General features: G+C 34.6%; 1 protein-coding gene across 2 annotated transcripts in view; it reads left to right on the forward strand.

The window, feature by feature from the left end:
- Positions 1-27,690, forward strand: part of LOC121409065 (calcium-transporting ATPase sarcoplasmic/endoplasmic reticulum type-like) — a 67,289-nt gene that overhangs the window by 12,663 nt on the left and 26,936 nt on the right. For both annotated transcript variants that reach the window (XM_041600864.1, XM_041600863.1), the window contains exons 5-8: positions 3,473-3,611; positions 21,897-21,977; positions 25,676-25,761; positions 26,204-26,270. In XM_041600864.1, coding sequence (XP_041456798.1) covers positions 3,473-3,611; positions 21,897-21,977; positions 25,676-25,761; positions 26,204-26,270 — 373 coding nt within the window. The remainder of the gene's footprint in view (positions 1-3,472; positions 3,612-21,896; positions 21,978-25,675; positions 25,762-26,203; positions 26,271-27,690) is intronic.

A 27,690-nucleotide genomic window follows, 5' to 3' on the forward strand; every position in this document is an offset into this window, starting at 1 on the left:
TGGAATAACAAACAGGAAATTGGGAGTAGGAAATACCGATCAATATTTCATAAAAACACGGAAACCCAAAGCCACCTGCCATTTTATTCTTTGACTTTAAATCATGAAGAATATTGGTAGACTAGTCTGTGGGTGGTAGTGCCCATGAGGTCATGGCAAGATACATGTAAGTATGCCAGGAAGTACAACTGGTTTAACTAAAATTATAAGAATGTGTTTAAGACATGGGCTTCTTGGCTTTTCAAGGAATTAACACCAGAATATTACACCATACATTTTTAAAATACTGATTTTTAGCTCATCCGGCCCGAAGGGCAAGATGAGCTTATGCCGTGGCGTGGCGTCCGTCGTCTGTCGTCCGTCCACAATTTCAAAATGCTACTACTTCGCCATTTCAAGTCCGATTTCAATCCTGTTTGCTATATATGATAGCACTAGGTGGGGCATTCAAAACCTCTACACAGAATTTTGAAATTCATTAAATATGCTAATTTATGTATATTTTTAAAAATTCACATAAAATGCTTCTTCTTTATTTGTTGACCGATTTTGATTTTTTTCTTCCATCTGGTAGAGCTTCATGAGGTTCACCAATCTTGTACGCAGAACAATTTTTATGCTAATTTATTCGAAATTAATTTATTCATATTTTTTAAATGTCACATAAAATGCTTTTTCTTCTTTAATTGTTGACTGATTTTTACATTTTTTCTTCTTCCATCGTGTAGAACTTTATGAGGTTAACCAAACTTCGACACAGAATTTTGAAAATTTTCAGTAGAAAATTACTTATGCTAATTTATGCGAAATGTATTCATAAATCACAGAAAATTCCTCTTTTTCTTTATTTGTTGACAGATTTTGATTTTTTTCTTCCATCTGGTAGAGCTGCATGAGGTTCACCAAACTTGTACACAAAATTTTGAAAATTTTCAGCAGAAAATTATTTATGCGAAATGTATTCATAAATCACAGAAAATTCCTCTTTTTCTTTATTTGTTGACAGATTTTGATTTTTTTCTTCCATCTGGTAGAGCTGCATGAGGTTCACCAAACTTGTACACAAAATTTTGAAATTTTGTCTGGCAAATTATTTATTCTAATTTATGCAAAATTTATTTATAAATCACAAAAAATAATTTTTCTTCATTTGTTGATCAATTTCAGTTTTGTTTGCTTTATATGATAGCTCGAGGTGATGATACAAAATTTTAACATAGAATTTTGAAACTGATTGAATCTGCTATTTATTCATATATTTTCAAAACTCACAAAAATTGCTTACTTATTTGTTGATTGATTTTGGTTATTTTTGTTCCATCTGAGAGCTACATTAGGTTCACCAAGGTTCTACACAGAGTTAAGAAACTTTGACTAGATAATAATTAATAGTTAATTCATATGAAATTTATTCATAGATCACGAAAAATGCTTATATGTCATTTCTTCATCAATTTCAATTCTATATCCTCAATTTATGTCACCAATATAATTCACTACAGTGTCAACTGGGCTTAAATTAAAATTGTGTTAAATTGTGTTGCGAGATGCCGGATGAGCTCCACATCATTGATGTGCTAGTTTCCTTGTGGAATCAACATTACTATTTTGTTCTCTGATATTTCTTGTGAGGAAGGGGGGGGGGGGTGGTGGCTCAAAGAAAACAAAAACCAATATTGTTTCAAAGCCTGTCACATCAGATATGAAGTGAATTTGTAACATACCATATTAATTTCAGAAAACAGAAATTTTATATGTACATTAGGCTTATGTGGACAGCACTCTAATACATGTAGTTCGAAGAATAATTTTCTAAAATTAGCTGTCCTTCATGTACAGTTTATACATGTGAAACCTGTTAAAGATATTTTGATAAGAGTGCAAATTATTGAATCATCACGTTCATCTATCATGATGCAAGATATACGTGCTGTAGTGGTATCTGAGCAGCATATTATGGTACATTGCATTCAGCAACAGAATAATCATGAATCAGAAATGTCAGTACCCTATCCCTGTCAGTGACTGGAAAGTCACACATCTTGACATCTCATTTTTCAGTTTTTGTTGATGTGATCTATGCCCGAGTTCCTTCTGGGTAAACTCAGGGCCTATTTCTGTGGTCCACTGTTGACATGACCAGAGTCACATCAGAATGGATCGCCAGCCAAAACATAGGCCTCTTAAATGATTAGTGGTACTGTGTACATACAGTACATTTGCACTCTATTGATTAACTTTGACCACCTAGCAGTTCAAAGGTATTGAATAAAATATTACTTCATTAATTTCATGAATTTTTGAAAATAATTTAATTTCTTCATTTCATTTATCGTTTTCAAGATTTATTATAAAAGCTTACTAAAATTTCAACATTTATCAAACCTATTAATAAAAATATTTGAACAGTATATTACAAATACATTGTAGGATGTGAAAATGACCAATGAATAATGATAAAGAAGATAATACTATAAATACATTGAATTGCCTGGAGCTTGTGATTAAAAAAACTGTAGTTATGCATTTTAATGTATGCTTTTTGACTTTCATAACTTTTGGAATGTCATTTATATAATATTGGATGGCCTCGAGGTTAATACAAGGAAATATTGGACGAGCTTTGCATAAATATTGGACGAGTCGAAGACGAGTCCAATATTTTGCCAAGCGAGTCCTATATTTCCTTGTAGTGACCGAAAAATGGGACATCCAGTATTATGATTATTATTCATACAGAGAATTTTAGCAAATAATTTTTAACTTACCCTCCTGCCCTGAGACTCTGACTCTGCTGTATGATGGGGGGACCTAAAGCTACGCACTTTGTTTTCAAACAATAAAAACTGTCCCAATTTTAATATTTCAACAAATTATATTTCACTAATTTGTGGCAAACATTCTAAAGATCATTAACCAAGTAGAAAATATCACAAAACTATACGAAAATCCCGTCGTGTTTTTCGAAAACCTCTTAATTTCGCCGCCCGATGTAGAAGGGGTCCTAAAGCTACGCACTCGATTTATCATGCAAAAAATAGTATTTCCTGTGCCTCAATTTCTAAAATATATTCAAATTATTATAGGATAAAATGAAATTAAAGCGAATATAACTCCAAACTTCCTAACAGTTGTTGGTTTTCTCTGCATTTAGAGATTTACTGCAGCCTCTGTAGAAAAAAATTTAATAGGAATTGTTCATCACTCTGCAGTCACAGTTCCACACACAGTGCGCATTTGCCATTGAAAACTGCATGCGCGCGCGATGAGTGGTGCGTACACTTCGGGAATTCCCTTCTAGTCGTCCAATATTTTCAATATTGTGTCACCTCGGAAAAAATATTAGGCGAGTTCAACAAACTTTTTAAGTGGGTCGAGTGCACCAACAAAATAACACTTGTATTTGGGCTCTAAAATTGTCTGTATGAATAATAATCCATAATATTGTGTTTATTCATCTATTTATGAACAGGAGCGCAATGCAGAGAGTGCAATTGAAGCATTGAAGGAGTATGAGCCTGAGATTGCCAAGGTGATCAGGCAAGACAAGGTCGGTGTCCAGAGGATACGAGCCAGGGAGCTTGTCCCAGGAGATATAGTAGAAATCTCAGGTAATAAATAATGAATCCTATAATCACACTTCATACATCACAAGCATTCTAAAAAAATGTTAAATTAATTTACCTACATGTACTCAAACATGTACATGTATGAAATGTAGGTGGATTTTTCCACAAAGTTGGGGCAGAAATTGTGACATGAGGGTTGTTTTATGATCAGGCTATATCATAAAAAATGCAGTCTGTGCATCAGAAAAAGAAATATGTATACCCTAATTTCAAATATATAATGGCAACCTTCTTTTCTAATTTCGAGTCCTTGCATCTTTATTAGCAATCATGAGGCATTGTTTTACCAATCAAAATTGATTATTGAAATGCAATAACTTGAATAATGAAAATCCCCAAAGCCAGAGACAAGATAATTTGTGACTCTTAAAGCAAAATGGGGTGCCAATTCTGTCCACAAATGTAAATTCTGTATTTGGTATTATTACATGTAGTTATACATTAGTTTTTTAAATAAATGTTTTTGTTAATGAATTATAACACTTTTATGCAAACAACAAACTTAGAATGTTCACTTCACCCACATCCACTTATTTTTCAGTGACCATGAACTACATGTAGTTACAACTATTAAAGTCAATTAAATCAGTACCAACTCAAAGAATATTGCTTTGTATGGATGATATAGACAAAGCCTTAATTTGAGTCTGAAATCTAAAGCAAACAAGTTACAATTTTCAAGTTAATGAAAAAGAAGTGTAAAATTACACAACTTTTTGGAAAGACCCACATGTAGTTCTGTTGCCTTACAATTGCCTCACATGCTTTATAATGTTCAAATAAAAAATTGGGGATAGAGGTCTTGATCAATATGTTTGGGACCACATGATCTTGTATGCAGATGTGGTATTTCCACAATAGGTTTATTTCTTACAGCTAGCAGTATGTACTACATGTATGCATCTTTACAGTTTATGTCGCAACTCGAATTGGAAAGTGCAATTTGATACATATGAAGTATCATGGCGTGTGCCACTTGCGACCCAGTCACCAAAATAAGCACAGCAATTAGTACCCAGCATGTCTCCTCAGAAGGTAGTATATGTCTTTGGTTTGAGCAGGATCCTTTACCAAGGGCGTCGTCATGGGAGATGGCTGGTGAGGCCATTAAAGAACCCAGGTCACCATCATGATACACTTCTACATGTACATAACAACAATAATTATGATTTAAACAGGGAAAATGGTATAGACCTGAAGAATCCAACTTAAGAAAGTTTTATGTAAAACCATTTGAATTGTAGTACCCAGTTAAATTTTTGTAACTTTGACGGGAGAAATTTCATGTTATCGTGTTTTTTTTCTATCAAAGTCAGTGGAAAAATGGTGCTAATACAAGTTTTCAATTTTTATCGGATTGTCTTTATGGGACTATTAATGCAACAGGCCTCAGAAGATTAATCTCATATCCTTATGATCAGCAAGATGAACTACATGTTTGAAAATGAAAGAAAAACAAAATGTTCCTCATACTGGACTGGATGATGCAGGGTGTAGACTGAACTTTAATCACTTAGACACTGAAAATCATTGCAACATATTCCCAGTAGACAAGAAGAAAACAACAGCCCATTTTCTTTCATTTTGCTGTTCAGATGATTTAAGGAAAGAGGAAAAAAATAAATATCTTTCAAAAGCACATGCATACCCCCTTACTTATACCTGACCAAAGTAGTAGTACATGTACGTACTTACAAAACATAACCATAGGCTCAAATCTGATATCTAATGCTGATGTTAACATATCATCTGGCATTAAAGCTGTAGTATACTATTAATCGTTTAACAGACATAAAGTGAAGCAGATAAAACAGCTTGATTTTAGATTGACGCCATCAACCTTGTGCCCTGGAATCATTAAGCCCCCTATTGTTTTGAGCAAGTGACAGCCTGTGGCTGTTGTTCCCCCTCCATCTTAGTGGGCCATGATAGTCTGACACTCGCGCCCGGACATCAAACTCCCACCCTGAGTCGACTGGGCTTGGCAGGTCTGTCATCAAACTACAAGCAGATAATAGATATGAATTAGGCGGAGAGAGTGGGAGCTGTCGGATGTAATATAAATGAGAATTTCCCAGAATTATGGTGTAAGCTTTTTTTTTATCGGCTGTTTGTGGTTGATGGTGAGGTGTGATGGGATTATGTGTACATGTAGGTTATAAGGGGTTTGACAAGATGAGTCTTACTATTACACCAAAGTCTTTATTAGTGAGCTGATTTTGGTTCTCATAAGCTTTGAACCTCCTTCAGTGTGACTGACCTCTGAAAACTACCTGGTTCTTGTTATTGTTGAATTTGTTAGTAAAATCAGAAAAGAACAAAATTATAGGGTATCTGTAATTTCAAGAAATAAAGGAGTCAGTAAATACTTAACAACACTATTTTTTTTTTCAAAAGATTTGTTAATAAATGTCTATAATATCGAATATCCAGTACGTCATTAATGTAGCTACACTTGAAGGTGAGACAAAGACGTTAATGATAAAGTTAATCTTAAAAATAAAGTAGATTTTAGAAAGGATTTTATGTATACCTGTAGGCAGATAACCTTTTGAATGTAGTGCTAAATACAGCAGTAAGTGGGTGTAGAATCAGCCTTGATTATATCCCTATCTTGAGGGCACTGTGTAGCAGAATCATGATTGCATCAGCTCTCCCTTTTTAAGATCAACCCACTGTACTGATTCTTCAGGCTACTATTAAATCTATGATTAGAAAAACATCAATATTTGACGGCTCTTTTATCATTGAAGCATCTTACCAATCAAAGTGTATTGTTAAAAAGAAGAGGGGGAGGGGAGAGTATTCACATGGATATAATATAGCTTGAAAGGTCAGTGCTATTTGTTCAAAAACAAAAAATGTAGGCAAAGTGCACAACACCATTCAAATTCACTATGAATTTGTGAATTGAAGGATATGCAATAAAATTGTTTCATTGGATATATTTACCCATTCAGATGCTTGAGACAGGCTTTAATTTTTGTTCTCTCTACTATTTCCATGTTTCAAATATCAGGTTTTGGAGCTTATTTGTAATTGTTATAGTTTTACTTTTTTATATCAAGTACTTTGAGAAGAGTTTTCTAGAGCCAAGTGAGGTTATGGAAATTGGAAAATTTAGTAGAGTAGTACATTTTTATTAAATGAACTGTACATGTACATATAGTTAAAAGAAACAAAGCTTAGCAAGGATACATTGAGTTGTGTAGGTAAATCATGTTGACATGAAACTTGGTATGAACATGCCTGTAATGTGTGTAGACTGTAAGCCTCTGATTTTCCTGCCTGGCAGTCTGGCTGCTTTGAGCTCAGGACAATCTGTGTCCTTGTGTTTAGCCTCTGCTGTAAAGCAAACATTATTAGGTTAACTTGGTGTAACAGAGGTACAGCCTGGAGTCAATCGCATCCATCCATCAGGCTGCTGGGTGGCCGACAGTCATGAAGGATTTTTTTTTCTTGCTAGTCGAGAAAGGATAAACAGGACAAGACGAAGGCAAGTTATCCAGCAGATGGATGTGGAATGCTTTGACTCTAAACTGTCCTGCTCTAACCTATGGTAGGAAAATCGTGTAATAAAAGGAGCCAGGGGGGTTCTTGTAGGTAGAGGTTTTTTTTGGGGGGGGGGGATTCAGGTGAGGGAATGGGGGTGGGAGCTTGGTTTGAAAAGGTTGCATTATTCATCAACTTTGAAACATTTCATTAATTTCATAAATTTTTCATAAATCAATAGAAATAGCTACCTAATACTAGCATTTAAAAGAAGGAATCCTTGCATTTTCCTAAAGATATTCTTGTAGCAAATACTACATTGGTATTGATGGCTAATCTTTTAGATGAACCGTGTGATGTACATTTACCTAATGGAAAAGTTTGACAGCAGTCAAATTATTTTTTGCGCTTGTTAAGAAAAGGGACAATTTTATCAAAACTTAGGATTATCTACAGTAGATGTTAACACATTGAAATTCATGATTTTCAGAAAAAATATGTATTCTTGCACTCCAAGCAGAAAAAAATAGAAGATTGTTGAATTGGGATGATCTACTTTTGCTGCAATTGTTGATAGGGTTGGATTAAAAAAGCTTTGTTAAACCCCTTGCCCCCCCAAAAAAAAATAATCATACAATCGTATGCATATATTTGAATATTGATTGTCTTTGATATCATAAGAGAAAGAGCTTGATATTCAATAATGCATTCGTTGGGATTTTGTTTTGACATCAGTACAACTGATAAAACAATGTGACATTGAATGTTAGACACTTCCCATGCTTAAATACCATTAGTGCCACATTATCACATCCTTCATTGATAGTGACATTCATGTACATGTAAGTATGAGGATATGTTGTACGTCTAACTGTCACAGAAAGAGAACTCCTGTTCCTAGGCTCTCTGATGGCATATTGATTTATCAAGGGGGGAAAACAAGGTTAGGAGAGCTGGCCCCTTGAATGTAACACTTAGTCTGCAGTCATCATTAGCTCTGGTGTATGACCTTGCGGCGACGTCATCAACTGACCAATCACAGAGGAGGCTTTTTGCTGATCCTGTGACCTCATCAGCCCATGTCGTCATGAGGTGAGGAGCAGGCCCTGCTACATTAACCCATTTACTGCTGATTGATTAGGGGGTCGTGGCTTAAATGCCAAACGTCAGTAGGGATGCCATGGTGTAATCCACAACATACCTCAAGACTGAGTAATACCAGTTTATAACTTCAAACACAAGGAGCTGATGTTCTGCTTCATTTTGTCCATGACCCCTTGTCTTCTGATTTAAAGATCCTAATCAACCAAACTTTGTCTTTTTGAATGGGTATATTTATGTCATGACATGACAGTCATAACAAAGTATGATATATTACAAAGTATACTATATTGGAGAGAAATATAACAAATTTTATTGAAGTTGCAGATCCTTCAATCTCGAAGTTCATACAATTGCTCCATGAATATACACTTTCATTTTTATTGCAAGAAATACTCTTTTTTCCCCTCACACATTCCCAAAATGTACAGTGTATAACAAATTTCATTCATAGATATCCTTGAAGACAGGACAATACAGAAAAGCATTGGTGTGGAACAGATCTCTTTAGGACAAAATGAATGAGGTTTACATGTATGGAATACCGGTACATGTACATGCAATCTTTGCCAAATTCCACAAGCCTTTGTGTATTTTGCATTCAATAATTACATGCGTCAACCACTGGAATATGCTCTTTTATGTAATCTTGTAACCCGCAAGTGAAAACCCGAACCGTACCGTCCCGTATAATCCAATAATTTGCAAGCGGGACCCGCTGACCCGTCGGGTTTTAACCAGCAAGTCAATTTATCTTTGAAAAATGAAAAACATTATTTCTGCAATCCCCACACTATACAGGCTCAAATCAGGAAAATATATGTTTACTACTACCTAGCCTAGAGTGAATTTACTTACAATTTGCAAATTCGCCTTTTATTCCGGAGAGAAAATGTTTTTTGGGTGACTTTGTACCACGAAATGGGTCCGCTCTGATCTCGAAATTGAAAGCATTACGCAATTAACGCCTCGGATCGGGGCTAGCGAGCCGCAGCTCAGCGCGCTAGCTAGCCCAGGCTGCCCGGCCCAGCAAGGATCAGCAGACGGCAATGTTGTTTTTCAGTCCAGGTCGGTCGACAATGCGACTCACAACAATCATGATTACAATATTCAATTCCATGGGACCTTGTCTATAAAGTAATCAAAATTGCAATAAATACCTGGATAATGATACAGTCAATTTTTTCTTCTCGTTTATCTCTATATTATTTCCTTCTGTTTTTGTATTTCATTCGATAATATGGCCGCTAAAACTCGATGTTCAGTTTCCCGTCGCCCACGTTATGAAATTTGGCCCGCGTTTGAAAATCAAATTCTGAAAATAAACTATTTGGATATCTAGATTCAAAACTGATTTAAAACATTAATATAAGCTTTTCAGTAAGACAATTACTTGTATATCTTGTAAATACCTGCAAATCTTTTCTTTCTTTCTTTTTTTGTGAATGGAATGACGCTGCATGCTCAACCATACCTCAAGGGATGTTCGTGCAGGCTCCACTCAACAACCGTAGAAGTGGTGGAGCCTGCACGAACATCGCTCGAGGTATGGTTGAGCTACGTCAATAAATCCCAAAGTCTAGTAAACTCGCGTTGGTGAGTTATCATACGGCCTAGTACTCATCCAAAATAACTTATCTTATTTGCTAATTATAACTTAAAAATCATTTGTTTTATTTTTCCAGGGGATGAGTTAAATATCAGACAAAAAAATCATCAAAGCTCAATCTGTTACAAGGCCGACGGGAGACTCACCCACGTACGCATTGGCGCTTGTGCTAGCTAGTCTGAGCTCTGTCTCTCTGCCAGAGCTCTGGGGGACAATTCGCTCTGTAAAGGCCTCAATGATGGTGATTTTCTGCTTCAGACAGAGTTTATATTTCGGGTATATTTTTCAAAACTGCCAATGAAGTTTGATGATTTCTTCATTGTCATGTATATTTAAGTTACTAATGAGTTCATTCTCACCAAATTTAGACTCCCCCATAGAGAAATACAATTTTCGTGGAGATCTGCGTTTTCAAGGAACTTCAGGAAAAGTAAGGGTATGTGGGCCTTTATTACATGGCCAAGTACTGGAATTAGATGGAGTAAAATTTAGATATTAAATTCATTTATATCAAGTTCAACTCACAGTCTCACCCACACAAACACACCCACATCCAAGATTCTAGGCATGAAAAAAAACTTTAAAAATCATACAATATTAAACAACAAGTCATAATCAATTTAATAAGTGAACAGGTATTCCTCAAAATACAAAAACGTAGCATTTGAAAAGAGCCCCTGAAATATTGCAAAAAAAAAATGAAAATGGAGCCCCCCCAAAAATGATTAATTTTTCCCTGGCTTCAAGTTCCACAGAATAAAGTGCGTTAAAAGGTTACAAAAGGTCAAACTTTCATCTTCTGAAAAATAATGAATAATGAAATCGGTTCCTCATTATGAGCTGGAAAAAATGGGACGGGAAACTCAACATCGAGTTTCATTGGCCCATGCGGTTGCTTTTGACTGCGCTGCATGCACGCACTGGCGCTGGCCTTTGAAAGAGAGCAACTCGATGTATTTATCATGTTGAACTGTCTCAGACTCAGTCCTGTTCACTATTCACAAGACAAAAATACGCCGGCATTTTTAAAAGGAAATATCTACGTCTCTTAAAGAATCTGCCACGTAAGAAGCACATGATCTTAACTCAATTTTCACTGTGAATGTTTTTATTATGCGTCGTTTATTCTCCCTTTTTTTCGCATGACGGTCTGCGGGTTTGAGAATGAACTCGGCCCGGCCCGCAACCCGCGATCGGAGGCATACCGGCAGGTTAACCCGTACCGCAACGGGTGCGGGTTACAACATTACTTTTATGGTATTTGGTAATTTTGTTTTATCAGAAAGGAAATAGACGCATGACACATAAAATATGTATGTACATGTACATTGTGTATAGGCCAAAATTGCATTAGTAATTATTTAAAAAAAATTATATGTGCTAAAATATACTGGAGTGGGGATGAACTAGGCCTCTGTCAACTGATGATAATGAGATCAAGAATATTTAAATAGATTCACCCTGGTGCATGTATGTTCAATGACAAATCTTTCAACATATTTTATTTTTAATTTTTTTTATGAAGAGGCAGTAGCTGGAATTGGGAATAACCCATTTTTGTTGGGCAAGTGTTAGAATTGGTTGCTTTTCCCTTTCCATACAGGGAAAGGGTGCATGTATTAATTTGTTTGCCGGGAAGGGGACAGATGTTTCAATGATGTTATAAACAAGATGTCCAATTTTAGAGAGCTAGTAGCCTTTATTATTTTTCTGACCAGTATTATATTCAATAAATAATTGTCATATGAAAATAAGGATGAATTTAATTCAGTTTTTCATTACTAGAATGCAGCATTCAAAGGTTGAGCCTTTGAAGTGGATTCTTGTGCATTAGATTTGTGGTTTGAATGCCATTATGACACAATTTAAATCTTGATACCTTGATGCCTATGTACATGTGTACTTGACTTTAGGGCAAGTCCAAGAATTCGCGCGCGTTACGTATGGGACATTTCAGAGGCTTTAATGACCTGAAAAATAGTGTTAAATGACTTTGATTAGATTGAATACCCTCATGATGGTAGACATCTAGGAGAAGAATAATCATGCAAAAAATTGTGACATATGACCTTGATCTTGACCTTTTAGAGCGAAAAGATGCGCCGTTACGTATGGGACGCAGAGAAAAGACAATTTTTAATACATTAGTTTCAAATTGAGAATTCTCTGAAAGTATTTCACTTGACAACTTGAAACTTAGTGTGATAGAAGTCTCAATACTATAGTATATTTATGGCAAGTTTCATGTCATAAGCCAAATCCCTCTAATTACAGACTCTAATTAAACAAATTAATGACATGTTACGTATGGGACAGTTACGTATGGGACAATTTGTCCCCATAGAGAACGTACACAATTTTCCCCATATTTCAAACAATTGAAATAATTTAAAATATGGAAATAACAAAAGAGTTTCTTTCTTTTTAAATGTTCTACTGAGACATATTTGATATCACTGAAGGGGAAATTAGCCATTTCAACCTTTTTATTCCTTGTTTTTCATGGTTTTATGAATTTCTTATGTATTTCTATTGTTTTTATTTTTTCATATTTTTCCATTTTCACATTTTTTTGGGCTTCATTTGTATTCATTAATCAGTATTCATAACAAATCAGTGTTTAAAAACTAAAGAAAAGGTAAATAATCAGTTTTTAGAGCACTCTTCAAATTTGTTTTTCTCCATTCACTTTGTACACAAATCTCCCCATTGACATTGTGTGTAAATGTCCCATACGTAACATGTTGTCCCATACGTAACAATTTTTTAATTAACTTTTAATTAAAAAGTAAACTCCATTTTTGAAACTTTTTGTGGTATAACATTTTCATACTTAATAAATTAGAACTTCCCAGAGATGCAACAATACAAGTATTGTATTATGAGAAATAACTTAAAAAAAATCCTCAAAATGTTACGTATGGGACATTCCATCCTTGGACAAGACCTAATTTGCATAATTAATTAGATGACACCACTTTTTTCTGCCAAAAGTAATAAGATGTAAGGGGGTCCATGTCCCACCTATGACTGAATCTCAGAAGTTTTGTTTTCATTTTCTATGAATTTTTATAATTGTCCCATACGTAACGCCCATTTTACTGATTATGCAAATTAGGTGCCCCAAATTAGCATAAATATGCATATTATCAATTTTTTCTTTATGAAATTTTAAAATTCCACATTTGGGCTTTCTTACCCCACCAAAGATAACTTCTTAAATTAAAGATTAAATTTTGCCTTCCAGGGTGACCTTTTCTTGGACTTGCCTTTAATTTTTAGCCTGGTACATGTAGTTCATCCAATGGTTTCATTTAGAAGTAAATCCTCGCACCTTAAAGTAAATTCATTCTTTGGTTCTTGTTTTGATGGATCTCTTTAAGGAAATATAGACATTAAAAATGGTTGATATTTATAATCTTTGGTGACACCAAATTTCTCATTTGTTTAATTGTTTTAGCCACCTACCTGTCTTCTCAAAAAAGTCATAGGCAGTCAACCTATTAAAAAATTAACTGTAATGACTCTAACCTAGTTTTGATAAAGAAGAAATACATGTATTTGGTTAATTCAAACTGTACCCAAATTTTCTTTAATACCTATGCCTTTACGATAAAATCATAGTGCCAGTGTTCCTAGCTCCCCTCCTGATCCCACCTCAATAAAAGTACAGAGTCACATAATTCTATGAAGGGCAATCTGAACGCAAAATCCTTGTGCATTGATGTGAAGGGATGTGCTAAAACATGACATTTGAAATACCAGGGGTCATCCTGGCTGAAAACACAGCTGTTGATGCTTTCATTAACCTATCCACTCCCAATTACAGGGCCAATTACCTCCCTTAATTCCTCCACATACACAACAGCACATGCTGCACTTTACGTCACAGATTGTAGAATTGTAGAGGGACCCTGGTGTTAACATAAGTTACCAACAAGATATTTTCATTTTCAAGTTCATAATTGCTGGTACACTTGTGAGATTAAAAAAAATGCTTGTTTGTATAACTATAAGTTGCAGAAAATAAATCTGGGTCCCTGGTTTTGAGAGAACTGAATGTATTTTAAATTATCATTTTAGATCATATTATTTTGAATTTTAAAACAAGGCCTGCAAGTAATTGGCGATACTTCTAATCCTTTGGCAATATTTTGCTACATGAATATACCCTGACTTTGTCCTTTTTCAAATTTACATCCTTCGCAGGCTGCTTGCTTAAAAATATTCAAGAAAACTGCACTTTTTCCCTTTGAAAAACCACCTTTTTTTATAACTTCAATGTTCATTTCCATTTTTTTTCTTTCCTTCCCCTGCAATTTTCCCCATAATTATGTGATGAATCATGATAGAAATTATAAAGATTAAAAAAAAAAATCTATACTCATCTTAACATTTCATTAATTTGATTCTCTTCAGTTTTCCAGTGCCATCAACTGTCATTGAATATCTTGTCTTGTTTGGTTAATTCATCAGTCACATCCGCTATCTCAGATACAGCTTTGTCCTGCAGGATTGTGTGCTCTCCTCCCTATCTCTCCTTCCTTTGCTTTCCCCACTGCATCAGTTCTGCAAATTCTCAGTCTCTTTTTCTGTTGGATGTACAATACATGTATATTTATATTCCCCTGTATGACTGTGTAGCTGCAGATCATATTCAGCTTACTTTATTTCATGAAAAGTTGAGGACCAGAATAGTCTGCATTATTTGAGTGCTGCTTATCTTTGAATTCATGAACAACATTCTTAAATGTCTCTTATTCTGCAGTTGAAAGTCTCGTTTCCCAAACACAGGCACTGCACTGACTTAAAGATAAACTCCAGTTCTGGTAACGATCTCAAAATGACTTTTTACAGAATCTAATATAATGACCACCCAAGTGTCTGTTTGTATGAATAAAAAAAATATGTGCCAAAGGATTCTGGAAGAAATTGTGTAATTGCTGAGAAATAAGCAAAATAAGCGCGGATTCGGCCACTTCCGTCGGGTCTTTATTACAGGAATAATAATACACTGTCCCACATGTGCCTATCTGTGTTGGTGATCTTCAGTGTGAACATTTTTCAGCGTAGATTTTAAGATTTCACAAAGTTCAGTTTATGTAACTGTACCAGATCTAGATCCTCTATGATATACTGACAAATAAGCCTGGTTTTACAGACTTTCTCATGAAATCAGTGTTTACTGCAACTACTGGTATTTCTCTTTAATGTATAAGCTGCAATATTTCTTCACTGCACTATATAGAATAGATAAATAATGCAGACTATTTCTGAAATTAGTAACATTTTTATTGCAGAGCCACATCCGTACTATTTGAGTGTGAATTCATGAACTCATGGATAATAGTCTCTTTATGATCTCTATTACACTCTCTTTCCTTACACACACAACTTTTCACAACTTTTAACAAGGTTTAATGAATCAGGGTGTTGGTGGAATACAGAAATAATTTGTAGAGTGCATGATGCCTCACTGAATAAGTTGAACATTTTGCTGTGGTTTATTTCATGAATTTATCATATTTCACAAGTCAACAAATTCAAGTATTTTCCTTTTTTTTGACTGACATCTAGAAAGTGAATGTAAAAGCAATGAAGTCATGAAAATACTCTTCCAAATTAATTTTAAAAAAGAGGAAGAATGGTTTAATATTTACCAGTATTCTCTTTTGTCACATTTTCTCCTATATATCTTACTTATCCCCTCGCTCATCTACATTTTCCTCTTTTGTTTTATTCAATTCTCTCCTCACTCTCCTTTCTATCTCATATCCTTACTCCATTCGTCATTCCATCTCATCTCGTGATTTTCAATTTACTCTCATTGTAATCTGAGTTGATTCCATCTTGTGAAATATATAGATCTAATGGGCATTATGTGTTTTTATCCATGAGATTAGCTAAATCCCAGTTGATAAGATCATTTGGAAGTGACATTCAGTGTAGTACTGTACATGCCTTTCCCCCCAAAGGCATACCTAAATAAGGAAACTGGCAGTGCTTTCTGCGTACTTCAATAGAGCATTATGCATATTCTTGCATACTGTTTTTTTTAGATTTCTGTTGCATGTATTTTTACTGAGTTTTTAATTACACTAATGTTGACTGGGTTATTTCTTTTAAAGGGGAGACCACACCACACAGATATCAAGTTTTTGGTAAGAAGAAACCGGAGGAAAATCAGAAAACATAAATGATTGAATCTTTCAATGGAAATACATGAAAGATAAGAGTAAGGATAAGGATTTTTTGTACAAACTTCATGAAACGTGTATGAACTGCTGTCCCGTACTATATTTCCAAAGATTTCCTTAGACATATGTGTGTGTGTGTGGGGGGGGGGGGTGGCTTGGCTGAACACAGATAACATAGGCCTATTGATGAAAAATGAAACACAATAAGATTTAATATGATAATGGTTTTGGAATCTGGAGTAGCTGTTTGTCTCTAGAATTGAAGATCTTTTATTAGATTTTATATGAATGATATTGAAATATGTAAAATGGATGAAGATTTAAAATTAAAGATATCCATCAAACATATATTCTTTGCCATTAATGATAGATGAGCATTGAACATGATAAAACAAAGAATGAGGACTGTAAAATAAGATGAAGCAGTAGTGCTGAATGTGAAATAGTAGGCATGTATTAAAAGGTTAATTAGAAAGACAAATAGGCATTGCCAGATTCTGTGTGTACCGAGAAAGAGGTGACGTGATGGTAATAACATATTGACTGTGAAATCAGAATTCATTATTAATCGTTAAAGACCAACAGACAGGAGAAAATGAATAAATATCACCAGGTACTTGAGCCTGCCAAATCATTTATTTGCTCGGACAAATCCTGGAAGCAATGGGTAATTTGTAAACATTCATTTGTTGTTTGATCATTGAAGGGAAATTCAAGCTTTATTGCATAATGTCAGGGGATAGATTGTCAATCCATGTTTTCAAATAAAAAAAAGAATATCAAAATCTCAGAGCAGAACATTAGACTTTTCCTATTGGTTTGAGGGTGTTGGTTTTATACATTGTATGTCCAATATGCTCACATGTAATGTCAGTATTAAAAAGATATGAGATGATGTTACATGTTTATCAAATAATGATAAGATAGTACATGAACACCTGTAAGGGTTTACATGTACACATGTACTTGTACGTTTCAAAGTTTTTCAGTATGCTTTCACATGTCAAAGATACAAGGAAATGCGTCAAATATTGTGAATAATGATAGTAATTCAATTATTCAATCATCGCTTTTTATAGTGTTTTGAACAGTAACATTGAATTTATCATTGTGAATTGGTGCATGAAACCAAGTACGTACATGTAAACTGCAGATCTCTAATAAATTACACACTGTATCCAGTGCAAGTAGTTATAGATCTAATTTTGCACAGAACATGTTTAGTCCCCTCAGTGCATTTGATATTGTAGTTTTTTTTTCATTGAGAAAAAACAGTGAATGAGTGGGTGGGGGAGCAATTGAAAGAGTAGAGGTTGGGAAAAGAGAGAAGCAAGTAAATTGATTATTGAAGGAGACGTTGGTGGCCAACATATTCCTTAGTGGTTAAACATATTCTGCTTGCATCTACTCTCACTACTCTGTATACAAATGGTTACCATGGCAATGCAGCTTGGGTTGGAAACCCATTATGAACTCTCAGTGCATATTCGATATGTATCTTGTACAAGGTAGCTAGCAAGTGCATACATGTACATGAGTTGTATACCTTTTAGTATGATGGATAGTCTGCCAGTTTGGACTTGTTTCTCATGGTTTTTGAAATTGATATATTGGTGGTGTCTTTTAGAGTTGTTTTAAATGATAATGAAATTATCATATTTGTCTATAAAAGCGACTTTTTGATTTTTTTATTGGCTTTTTGTTTTAGGGGGACCACAAAATCTTGTCATTTATATTACAAATTGGATCTCATAACTCTGGGTTGATTTGTAAACTTGTAGATTCTATATTACATGCATGTGTGCTAGTTCTATGTTCTAGTTCACCATTGCAAGTCAGCACAAAAACATCCAGTCAATTTGCAAGTTTGTCTGTACATACATAGCACAATGTAAGCCAGAGTAGAGGTTTATTCCTGTACTGCTCACAAACTATGCTATTGCTTATTAAAGGAAACTGAGACTCCATAAAACCAGAACAAAAAATAAGGCCGGGTCCCAAAATAGACAACCAACCATTGTTGTAATCTACCACCACCAGCACTACCACTCGAGCAGGAATGGTTGCCATGGTAGCATTGATGTCATCAGGAGAACCGAACCCTTTGTGTTGCCAAGGTGTAGTGGTTCCCAGGGTATTTCAATGGTCTGAGTGTTGGTTTTTGGAGAGTTGGATCGTTACTTCTTTGAATATTTCTTTTTTCCTTTTCATGTACATCTTTCCATCATTGGGCTGTTCAGTGTGAAGAAAATGTATTTTCCCTGTCTGATCTTCCATTAGAAACATGTGTCAAATGTGGAAAATGAATATTTATATTGCACAAGGGTCCTATGTTGGTTTTACAGTGATCAATCAATGAAATTTGCACACATTTACACATGTATGAGATTATTGACAACTATGCAGGTTTATGTACACAAGGAGTGATGTTTATGCACATATAGTGATTGGTAATGAATGATAATGATTGGTGAAGTATAGTATGTTTCATTGCTTGACTTTGAACTTGAAGCATGACTAAAAACACATTAAGAGAGTTAGATTTTCTTTGTTATTCAGAATGAATTGAATTACTGAATACATGTATCCACTCATTCCACTGTATCCTCTAGGCTTAGATTTTTTTAAAGGTACCTGTATCTAGGCTTCATATTAATAGACCTGTTGCATTGATTTCGGAATGAATCAGTCTGAATTATTCTAGTTTGTGTGGTTGTACATGTATGTTCTCTAAACAGTAAACAGGGGTGACATTTGCACAGACAAAATTATTAGATGCGGTATACATTTACTGCTATCTAGAATAAATATATTAGTTATTACAAATTGAAATTATACTTTTCTTAATCTTCAGTTTCAAGTGGTAATCTGTACACATTTAATATAATTGAGGAGAATTTAGTCAATTTACAAATATTCAACTGGAGTATTGATTTCCTCTACTTTGAATTTTATTAGCTTGAGTCATGTAGGCCTATACATGTAGCACACGAATGAAGGAATACAGATGAAGCTGATTTGTACATGTAGGCCATTGTCATGTTGAAACCATCACAGTACCGGTAATTTTGTGGTCTAAATCAGTTCCAAAATTTAGAGTGTTAGCCAAGCTGACTTCGATGCAAATGAAGCAGATCTAGTTGACTCCATGTGGTGAAGATGTGTCTCTATAGGATGGTCATTTTGAAAGGAGACATGTCCCTTGTGCATGTTAACCCCCCTTGCAGATATAGTATGCCAAGAATGTCTTCTCTTCTTGAGTCTGTGTCTGTTCACATCTTGTTTTAGCATGATTCTGATGATCAAATTTGAACAGCACTATACATGTTTCAGAGCAGATTTCTTTTTAATGCAATGATGAATATTATTCATGAAATTTGATAAAGTTTGTCTTTTACACTTACATTTTCTAACTTGAAAAGGAAATATATTGGAGAAAATTGTGTTGAGGGCTGATAAGTCCATGACAGTTTCTACCCAGAATGATATGACATACCAATGAAAGAGAGAAAGAGAGAAAGATTAATGATTATTTGTGCCAAGATCACAGGGTTGGAGATTGGGTTCACCACCTTCATTTGAAATCAAATTGCTCAGATTGAATAACCGCCTTTTATTTTTATTATCACCAAAAAATACCACACAAAAAGCCCTAGTCTGAAAGGCTACCTCAAACCATGGATCCTACTGCTCAAACATGATGATGTTGGGCATTTCTGCAGCTGGGTTGTGTTACCAAACTGAAGAATGCATAGATTGAGATGAGTTCATGAGATAATGATTATACTGGAGCAAGTCGGTCAATGCTAATGCGTCACATTATGATCAATCTCGCTTTTTTAAAGGGAGCTTCTATATGCCTAGTGACTGAAGGGGAAATCATATTCAGCTTTTATAACTGGTTTAGTTTGGAAAGGCTAATATTTTGTTGCTTTTACTTCTAAATTATCAAAAGGAAATATATAAAATATTTTCAAAGGAAATAAGCATGATTTCAGAAATGAAATGAACTCAAAATCAATTTTATATGTTGGCCTATGTGTTTCTACGATGATGTTAGAGTATGATCAAAATAGAGCAATCCACAATATAAGATACATTGTAAGATTACAATTGTGGTGATATAGAAAAATACAATATATATACAAGATAAAGGACAACATTGGAATTCATTCATTGTGGATTATTGTATACATATTTTTTCTTCTAATTAAGGAATATACAGAGTTAAGAAAAAAAAATTATGCAATTCTTTTCCACCCTGGAAATAAAATCCGTATACACATACAAATATCCTTGGTTTCAATACGCATTGAAAAAGGAGGTAATTACATGCATGTCTTTCTGAATAGGCTTTGCATTCATGGTAGTATATTATAACATACTACTATAGAATGGAATATAATCTTGACTTTGTTTTTCTGGAAGTTTGTTTTTCTGGTTTGATAATGTTGAGTGGAGGTGTGACAGACAAAGCAAATACATGCAGCCTATGTGATAACTGGAGATTGTACATGTAGTATCATAATCTATGGATGGTTCATTATTACCGTGTTTACACAGTGACACGGCTCGGGGGTTCGACACGCGAGCCGTGCTCAACACGGCAATTTTATGCTGTGTAAACGCGATCAGTGTGATCGGCGAGCTGTGTCGAACACAGCTTTTTGATCCGCCAAAATCGTAGGTTTCAACCCGCGAGCCGAGTCAGACTCGGCAATTTTTTCGTGTGTAAACAGAAAGCCGTGTCGAACTCTCTTGACCAGGTCACTGCGCGCGCTTTCACTTTTGGCATTGTTGTTGTTCGCACGGACAAGATTCGATTCCGGCGGTGAATTTCCCGCGTTTAATTTGCGACGTCATAATTCTTCTTCCGTTCGAGATCCGTGAGCCGTGTTGAACTCGCCTTTTTATATGTACGTATAAACGCGATCTCTGATGCCTTCTTCGCAGTGTTCAACCCAGCTCGCGGATTCAACACCCGAGCCGAGTCGATGTGTAAACACGGTATATCAGACCAAGTTGCTCAATCAATCTACTCTCCTTGAATACGACCACAATTAAAAAAAAAATCCTGTTTCCATTGCTCAGTGAGGATAAACCTTCACCAGGGCATGTTGGTATGGAGAATATTCACTTTAGGCTCCATGATTTAAAGCATGTGCTGATCTAAAGGACTGTATTATAAATTGTCAGTTTTTTCATCCGACAATTGCCATAGTAACATACAGGGGTTCTCGACCAATGAAAACAAAGAAAGTTGTCTGACAACCTTAACTGATAGGTTTAGATTGAAAATTTTACAAGTAATTTACATCATTAAAAGCCTGTTGAATGAGCCGTGCAATCACATGGAGTATCGCTTTAATACATACCAAGGTTACACATTCAGAAAGAACAATTTTGTTTTCCATTAGAAAAACCAGTCCATGAGTGAGGAATTATCAATTGAGAATTTATTGTGTGGAATTAATGTACATTATAGTACGCCTTATGAATTTCATGTGAATACATTCAGTAGTGTACGTACCAGGGGCCTATAACACCAAGCTTGGCAATGATTTTTAAACATATTTTTTAAAAACAATTGATTGCAATGACTACAATGTACAATCAATCATAAAAATCAAGTGTACAATTAATCGCAAACTTTTGTGTTACAGGACCCAAAGTATGGTATAGTCCTGGATTAGTTTGAAATTCATGCATTGATGTTCATGTTCTCAACTTCTCTCCCAACATCTCATCACTGCAAAAGGAACGAAACCATTTGTGAAAATTTGTATGCATATATTGGTCCAGTGATATATTCGTATGATAATGCATAATATTCATGAGAAAATTTATTTCTGGTTTTCTTTCATGTAGTTGGTGACAAAATTCCAGCTGATGTCCGTATCACTAATATCAAGTCCACTACTCTAAGGGTAGACCAAGCTCTCCTCACTGGTAAGTTATTCTATTTCTCTCATATCCTTTCCCTTACCCTCCCTTTAACCTTCCCTTTCCTACCAATCTTAATTCTACCACTCCTTCCTATTTCCCTTCCCTATCCCTCTTCCCCATTCCCTTCACTCTCTCCTTATCTCTCCTTTCCATTTCCCCTCTTATTACCTTCCCTTCCCTATCCTTCACTTTCTCTCTCATTACCATGATTATCTCCTCTCCAACTGTATCTGATCACCTTCCTCCCTACCCCTTCATTCTCTTCCTACATCTCAAATTTCTCTCCCACCCTTCGTTTCCGTTCCTCTTTATCCCTACCCCCTTCATTTCCTTCCTTCCCTCCTACCCCTCCTCAAAGCATTTTTGTTGGTTTCTGTTCAATTAAAAGCCCACTTCATCACTCTGGGATCAATTCTTTCAAATTCAATTAATTTTAACAGGAGGGAGGGGTAGGTGTTGCCCAAAATTAGTGCTAAATGTCCAGTCTGAACTTGGATATATCGCACATTGGCTTTACAGGCAAAATGACAGATTGCTTGTTTTGCACCTAACGAGCAAGTATCCTCTTAACTATATGTATTTTATTTCCTGTACTTTGCTTCCTGTTAAAAATTACAAAAACATCACAACTAGCTTGTTTGTAGGTTGGTTTCCAATACACAAGCCCAGAATTCCTAGTCAAGTCATAAGGAGCCATGATTAAAAATAGTAATCAATGTTCAAATACATGTATGTAAAAACAAAATTACTTCATTAATAATACTACTATCTAGGATTTATGGGGTCTTGCATTCACTTGTACAAATTATCGTGGTTGCACTTCATTCATAATGAAACAATTCAAAGGTCACAGCTGGCATCCTGTTGCTAAGAAACAGAGTTTTCTCCTTGCTATAAAACATCTTACAATGTAGCATGGGAAGGGTTTATGAGCTGCCGTGTGAATTCCTATTCCGGAGAGTGCTTTAGGATGGATAGTCCTGATATTGAAACAGTTGCTCTACTTCAAGTAAAATCAAATTGCTTGAATGATTTACTCGGCTTGTAAATAACAGCTAGGGAATATGTAATTCTACTGGTAGTGGTAAGTTTAATATGACTGAAATGTGAATCCAGTGACAAAGAGGCTTATCTCCACTTTATAAAATCCAAAGAAAGAGAGCCAAGAAATATGTTGCAGTTTTTTATTTTTTAAGATTATTTTTCTACTATCCCTGTACTTATGTACAATCCAGGGAAAGAGAGCCGAGAAATATGTTACAGTTTTTTTTCAAGATTATTTTTTTACTATCCCTGCATTCCCTTCCCCTTATTTTGCTTCTCTGTATATGTCTGTCTCTCTACCCCCTCACTCTCTCACCCATAGCTCTGTCTTTTCCTCACTCTTACACTTAAACTCACTTGGATACCTCATTTGTGTAACCACACAAGGTTGTTGTGTTTCAAAGTGAGTGAAATACCACAACCATCATTTCTTCAATTGATGCGAATATGTTCACATCAGGAGAAGATATCTTCACATGTATGTTTTGGCAATACCGCTGCACATTCTACTTTCAGGGTCCTTGTTAATAGCTGTGTAAATGCACTCTTAGTAAAAGTCAATGACACCAGAATTGATTTCCTAACCTTTAGACTTTACATTCAGCTTTTAGTCACACAGTAGTCGTGACAGTAGACATTTTGATATAATCGCTATTTGGGTAGCGGGATTTTTTCAAGCCCATAGTCTCTTGGCCCCAATCTGGACATGTGTGGTAACATTTACAAGAAAAAAAAATATTCATTAGTCATACAAAACATAATTGTACACTTGAATAGCATCTATATTGGAAATTACATGATAATTAATTTGAATCATTAAGAAGTGAAATGAAATAATTAGTTTTATACATTCTTTTCACATTATTGACAATATTAAAACGTCAAACTGATCATCTCTCAATGCTAAGGAATTATTTTAAGTCAAAAGTTTGAAAAGCAGTATTTTTTCTCATAAACAAGCAGCTGCCCCATATGTTATATTATGCAAAATGCATACATTTCAATTTTTCAATGGTTTGTAATGACTTGTTTTCTTTTTCGGAATGAGTGTGACATAATTTGTGTATTGTTATACTAAAGTTACAGCAAAAACCATTTTCAATTTTCTGAAGTAGTGACATTTCATCGATTTTTTTTCATCATGCGATATGTAGGAAAGCTGGTTGCATATGATGTCACAAATCAAATTATTAAAATTTATTACTTGTTTATTCTTTGATTTTCTTCAAACCTTTGGCAATATTCATTATTTTTCTGCTATTTTTTACAATAAACTTTTTGTCAGCGTGAACTTCCCCTTTAACAATCAATCCTATCAATTGAATTAAGCCATTTCCATATGGCAGGAACCCAGAGAAGTGGTCATAATCCTATGATAATGAATTAAATTTAGACTGTGTTTGCACCTTGTTTTAGTGGTTACACTGTCTGCATTATTAATTCAACCTCTCTATGTCCAGTCAGTTAGCAATAATATTCTTGTACTTGAACGCATCAATCCTTGAAATCACTCATTTAGGTTTAAATTTTTACCCTTAAAATAGAAAATAGCTATTAAATAGCATTATGAAGTTTGTAAAAATGTCTGTTAGTTACAAATGTGATATGACCCGGACTATTTACAGTATTACACTACTGAGTACTGAGTGAGTAAAATAAACCCCTTGCATTTCAAACATTGTAAATTCAATGAAAAGATACGTTGTGAACATCCACCACATTTGTCGTGAAAGAGTATTTTCCCCCATATCATTTGCTACCATTTTGTTAACACTGAGATAATTTATGTCAAAGTAAGACACAAAAAATATGGTAAAAAGGACAAATTAAACACAAAAGAATTACAATTTTTCCACTTTCATTTCAATTTTAACAGGGGTCTATTTACACTCTATAACCTACTTCTTTGTCCATTAAGGGAAAGATTTCATCTCTGATATGCTGTCTTTTAAAAAAATCAGATATCCTGGTTTCTCTTAATGACATTGGTAATAAATAACACCCAATCAACACTTGCAATTAAAAGAATTAGATGTCACACATTAATGACTGAAAGGTCTAAAATGAGTAAAGTAGCTGTGTAATTCCAAAGAAAATATGAATGTATCATTAATTTTTTTTTATAGTAATAGTGAAATTGGCAAAATTGAAATCATATACTTGACAACTCTGTCCAAATATATTGAAAGATGACAACAACAACAAAATCAACAAGTAATCAAATTTAAAGGAATAAAAGTTCAACTAATCTGGTAATGCTTGTATTGGTCTATAGAAAAGAACTTTTCATTCACCTCTTGTGAACAGGTTTAGTACAAGTTGATGTAAAAACAGAAATGAAAGCATCAAAGACCAGTTTATCGGCCAATAAAAAATTCCAATTAATTTTACAACTTATCATTGACTCTTTGCTATATCGCCTAAATTGTTTTGGGGCAATCCCATGGAATGGGTATGATGCTTCAGGCAGTTTCATAGCACTATGCTTTAAAATCTATATTATTCAAACCACTCTTGCTATTAAAGTTTATCAGACGCATAATGTGCACATGCCTAATGAATTTTACAAAACTTTATTGAGCAGTCGTAGGGAAAATGCTTGTATTGTGTTTGTATACCTCATACTTCATTACTGTTGTTATTGGTTTGTATCATAGGTGAGTCAGTGAGTGTAATGAAACAAGTTGAACTTATTCCAGACCCAAGGGCTGTCAACCAAGACAAGAAAAACATCCTCTTCTCGGTAAGTAACAACTATTCAAAACACTTTTCCTCTTTCATTCTCCTTTTTATCATGAGAATTTAGAATGTACAAATACAAGCCCAGAATTATACAGAGAGAAAACTGTTTTCTGTCTTTGTATGTGATTCATGCTGTTGCAAATTGAGAAGAAAAAATGATTTAAATCATGAGCTAAATGCTCAGTATGCTTAGTATTGCTTCACTAGCATTTTCTTTTAAAATAACTTTGATTTTTGTCTGAATAATGATTTATTTTGTATTAAGTAGCCAAAGACCTCACAATTTGTTGCAAATATGGATTTGAAAAGCTGATCCGTAATAGCCCTTCATCAACAATCACATTAGCATATTAAAATAGCATGATGTACGATATCAGCTAGGTTGTTATAACATGGATTTTTCCTATCATAAAGCATTATTATCTCTCTTTCTCGTTGTACAGGGTACAAATATTGCTGCTGGAAAATGCAATGGTGTAGTCATTGGCACTGGTCTGTCTACAGAGATCGGTAAGTAATTGGGTATTTTACTTTATCTGCTAAGAATTTACTTGCTATCAAGTAAGCAGGGAACTGAACATTTGACAACTTGTCTTTAAACCTATGACCCCTCCCCCCAGTTTGTGTGACATGCACCACCAGTGTTAATTATGAGCAGTGTACCGGGTCGACTACTTTTTCCTATGTAGAACAAAGGAGCATGGGCAACAAGTGAGAATTGATTAAATTGAAACCTTGAAAAAAAAATTATTTAACTAAACGACAAATGCGAAGCACAGGGAAAGATAAAGATTGATCAATATGTGAGATCCCCCCAAAATGGTAGTGTTTTGAATGGAGTTTTAATTCACTTTGAAAGAGCAACACTTCGTAATGCATGGTGTTGAGTACACTGGTCAGGATTAACGCAAATGCAAAAGCCACAATAAGGGAGCTATTTACACAAATTGGTGATACCTGTCTTACTACTGGTTCACCGTTGCTCCTTAAAAAAGTTAACTCTATGGTAGGTAATTAACTCATTCTGTATTAAAGGAAGTTCAACCTGACATTTGGTAAGTTGTAATGAAAGTGGAAAACGTAAAGTAAATATTGGTAAATGATTGATGAAAATCTAGTAAATTAAGAGGCTTTTTATGATGAAAATCTGTAAGAGCATTACAGAGTTATGAATTTTTTAAATTATGATTTTACCACGTCACAGAGCAGCCCTGATTTTATATTTCATCAGACACATCATTTCATATCCCCTTCTGTAAGAAAAATATTTTTCATACATGTTCCATTAAAAATGGGAATTTATGTCACGTGATAATATGGGGTGCTGCTAACATATGGTGTCACAAATTAACAACTTAAAATATTCATAACTCTGATTCCCTTGTGCATTTTCATCAAAGCTTCAACAATGTATTTTTTTTCTATAATTTTTCTGCTTTTATAAAAACTAACTTATCATTAGGGCGAACTTCCCCTTTGAATAATAATCAAAGTAGGAAACATGTGAGGGTAATTTGTGATTTCGCTACATGACTAGCTCAAAGCTCCCTTAAACTTCTCCACATGGCATGCTTTGGGGCAACTGTCTTTTCTAGAGTTGCCTTAAGATCTTCCACAGACCATATCCAAGAAAATCTTTAAAAATAATACTCTGTATACAGCAGAATAATTATTGTTGCATGTAATTTAAATGGCTTGTTGCTTTAAAAAAAAAAAGCTTTTAAAATGAAAGAAATTGCTATAAGAATTCAGCAATCATGCTCATTTGAAAGAAAAAGTAGCCCCTAAAAAGTGAAAATTATTTCCTACCCTGAACCAACTAATGACCAGTTATTAACTAATAACCATTGCAATAATCAGAATATTCCTAATCAATGAATGCATTAGTGGATATTAATCAAGATCCAAAAGGTTAAATAGACCTCATTTC

Source organism: Lytechinus variegatus, chromosome 2 (genome assembly GCF_018143015.1).
Source record: "Lytechinus variegatus isolate NC3 chromosome 2, Lvar_3.0, whole genome shotgun sequence".
NCBI lineage: Eukaryota > Metazoa > Echinodermata > Echinoidea > Temnopleuroida > Toxopneustidae > Lytechinus > Lytechinus variegatus.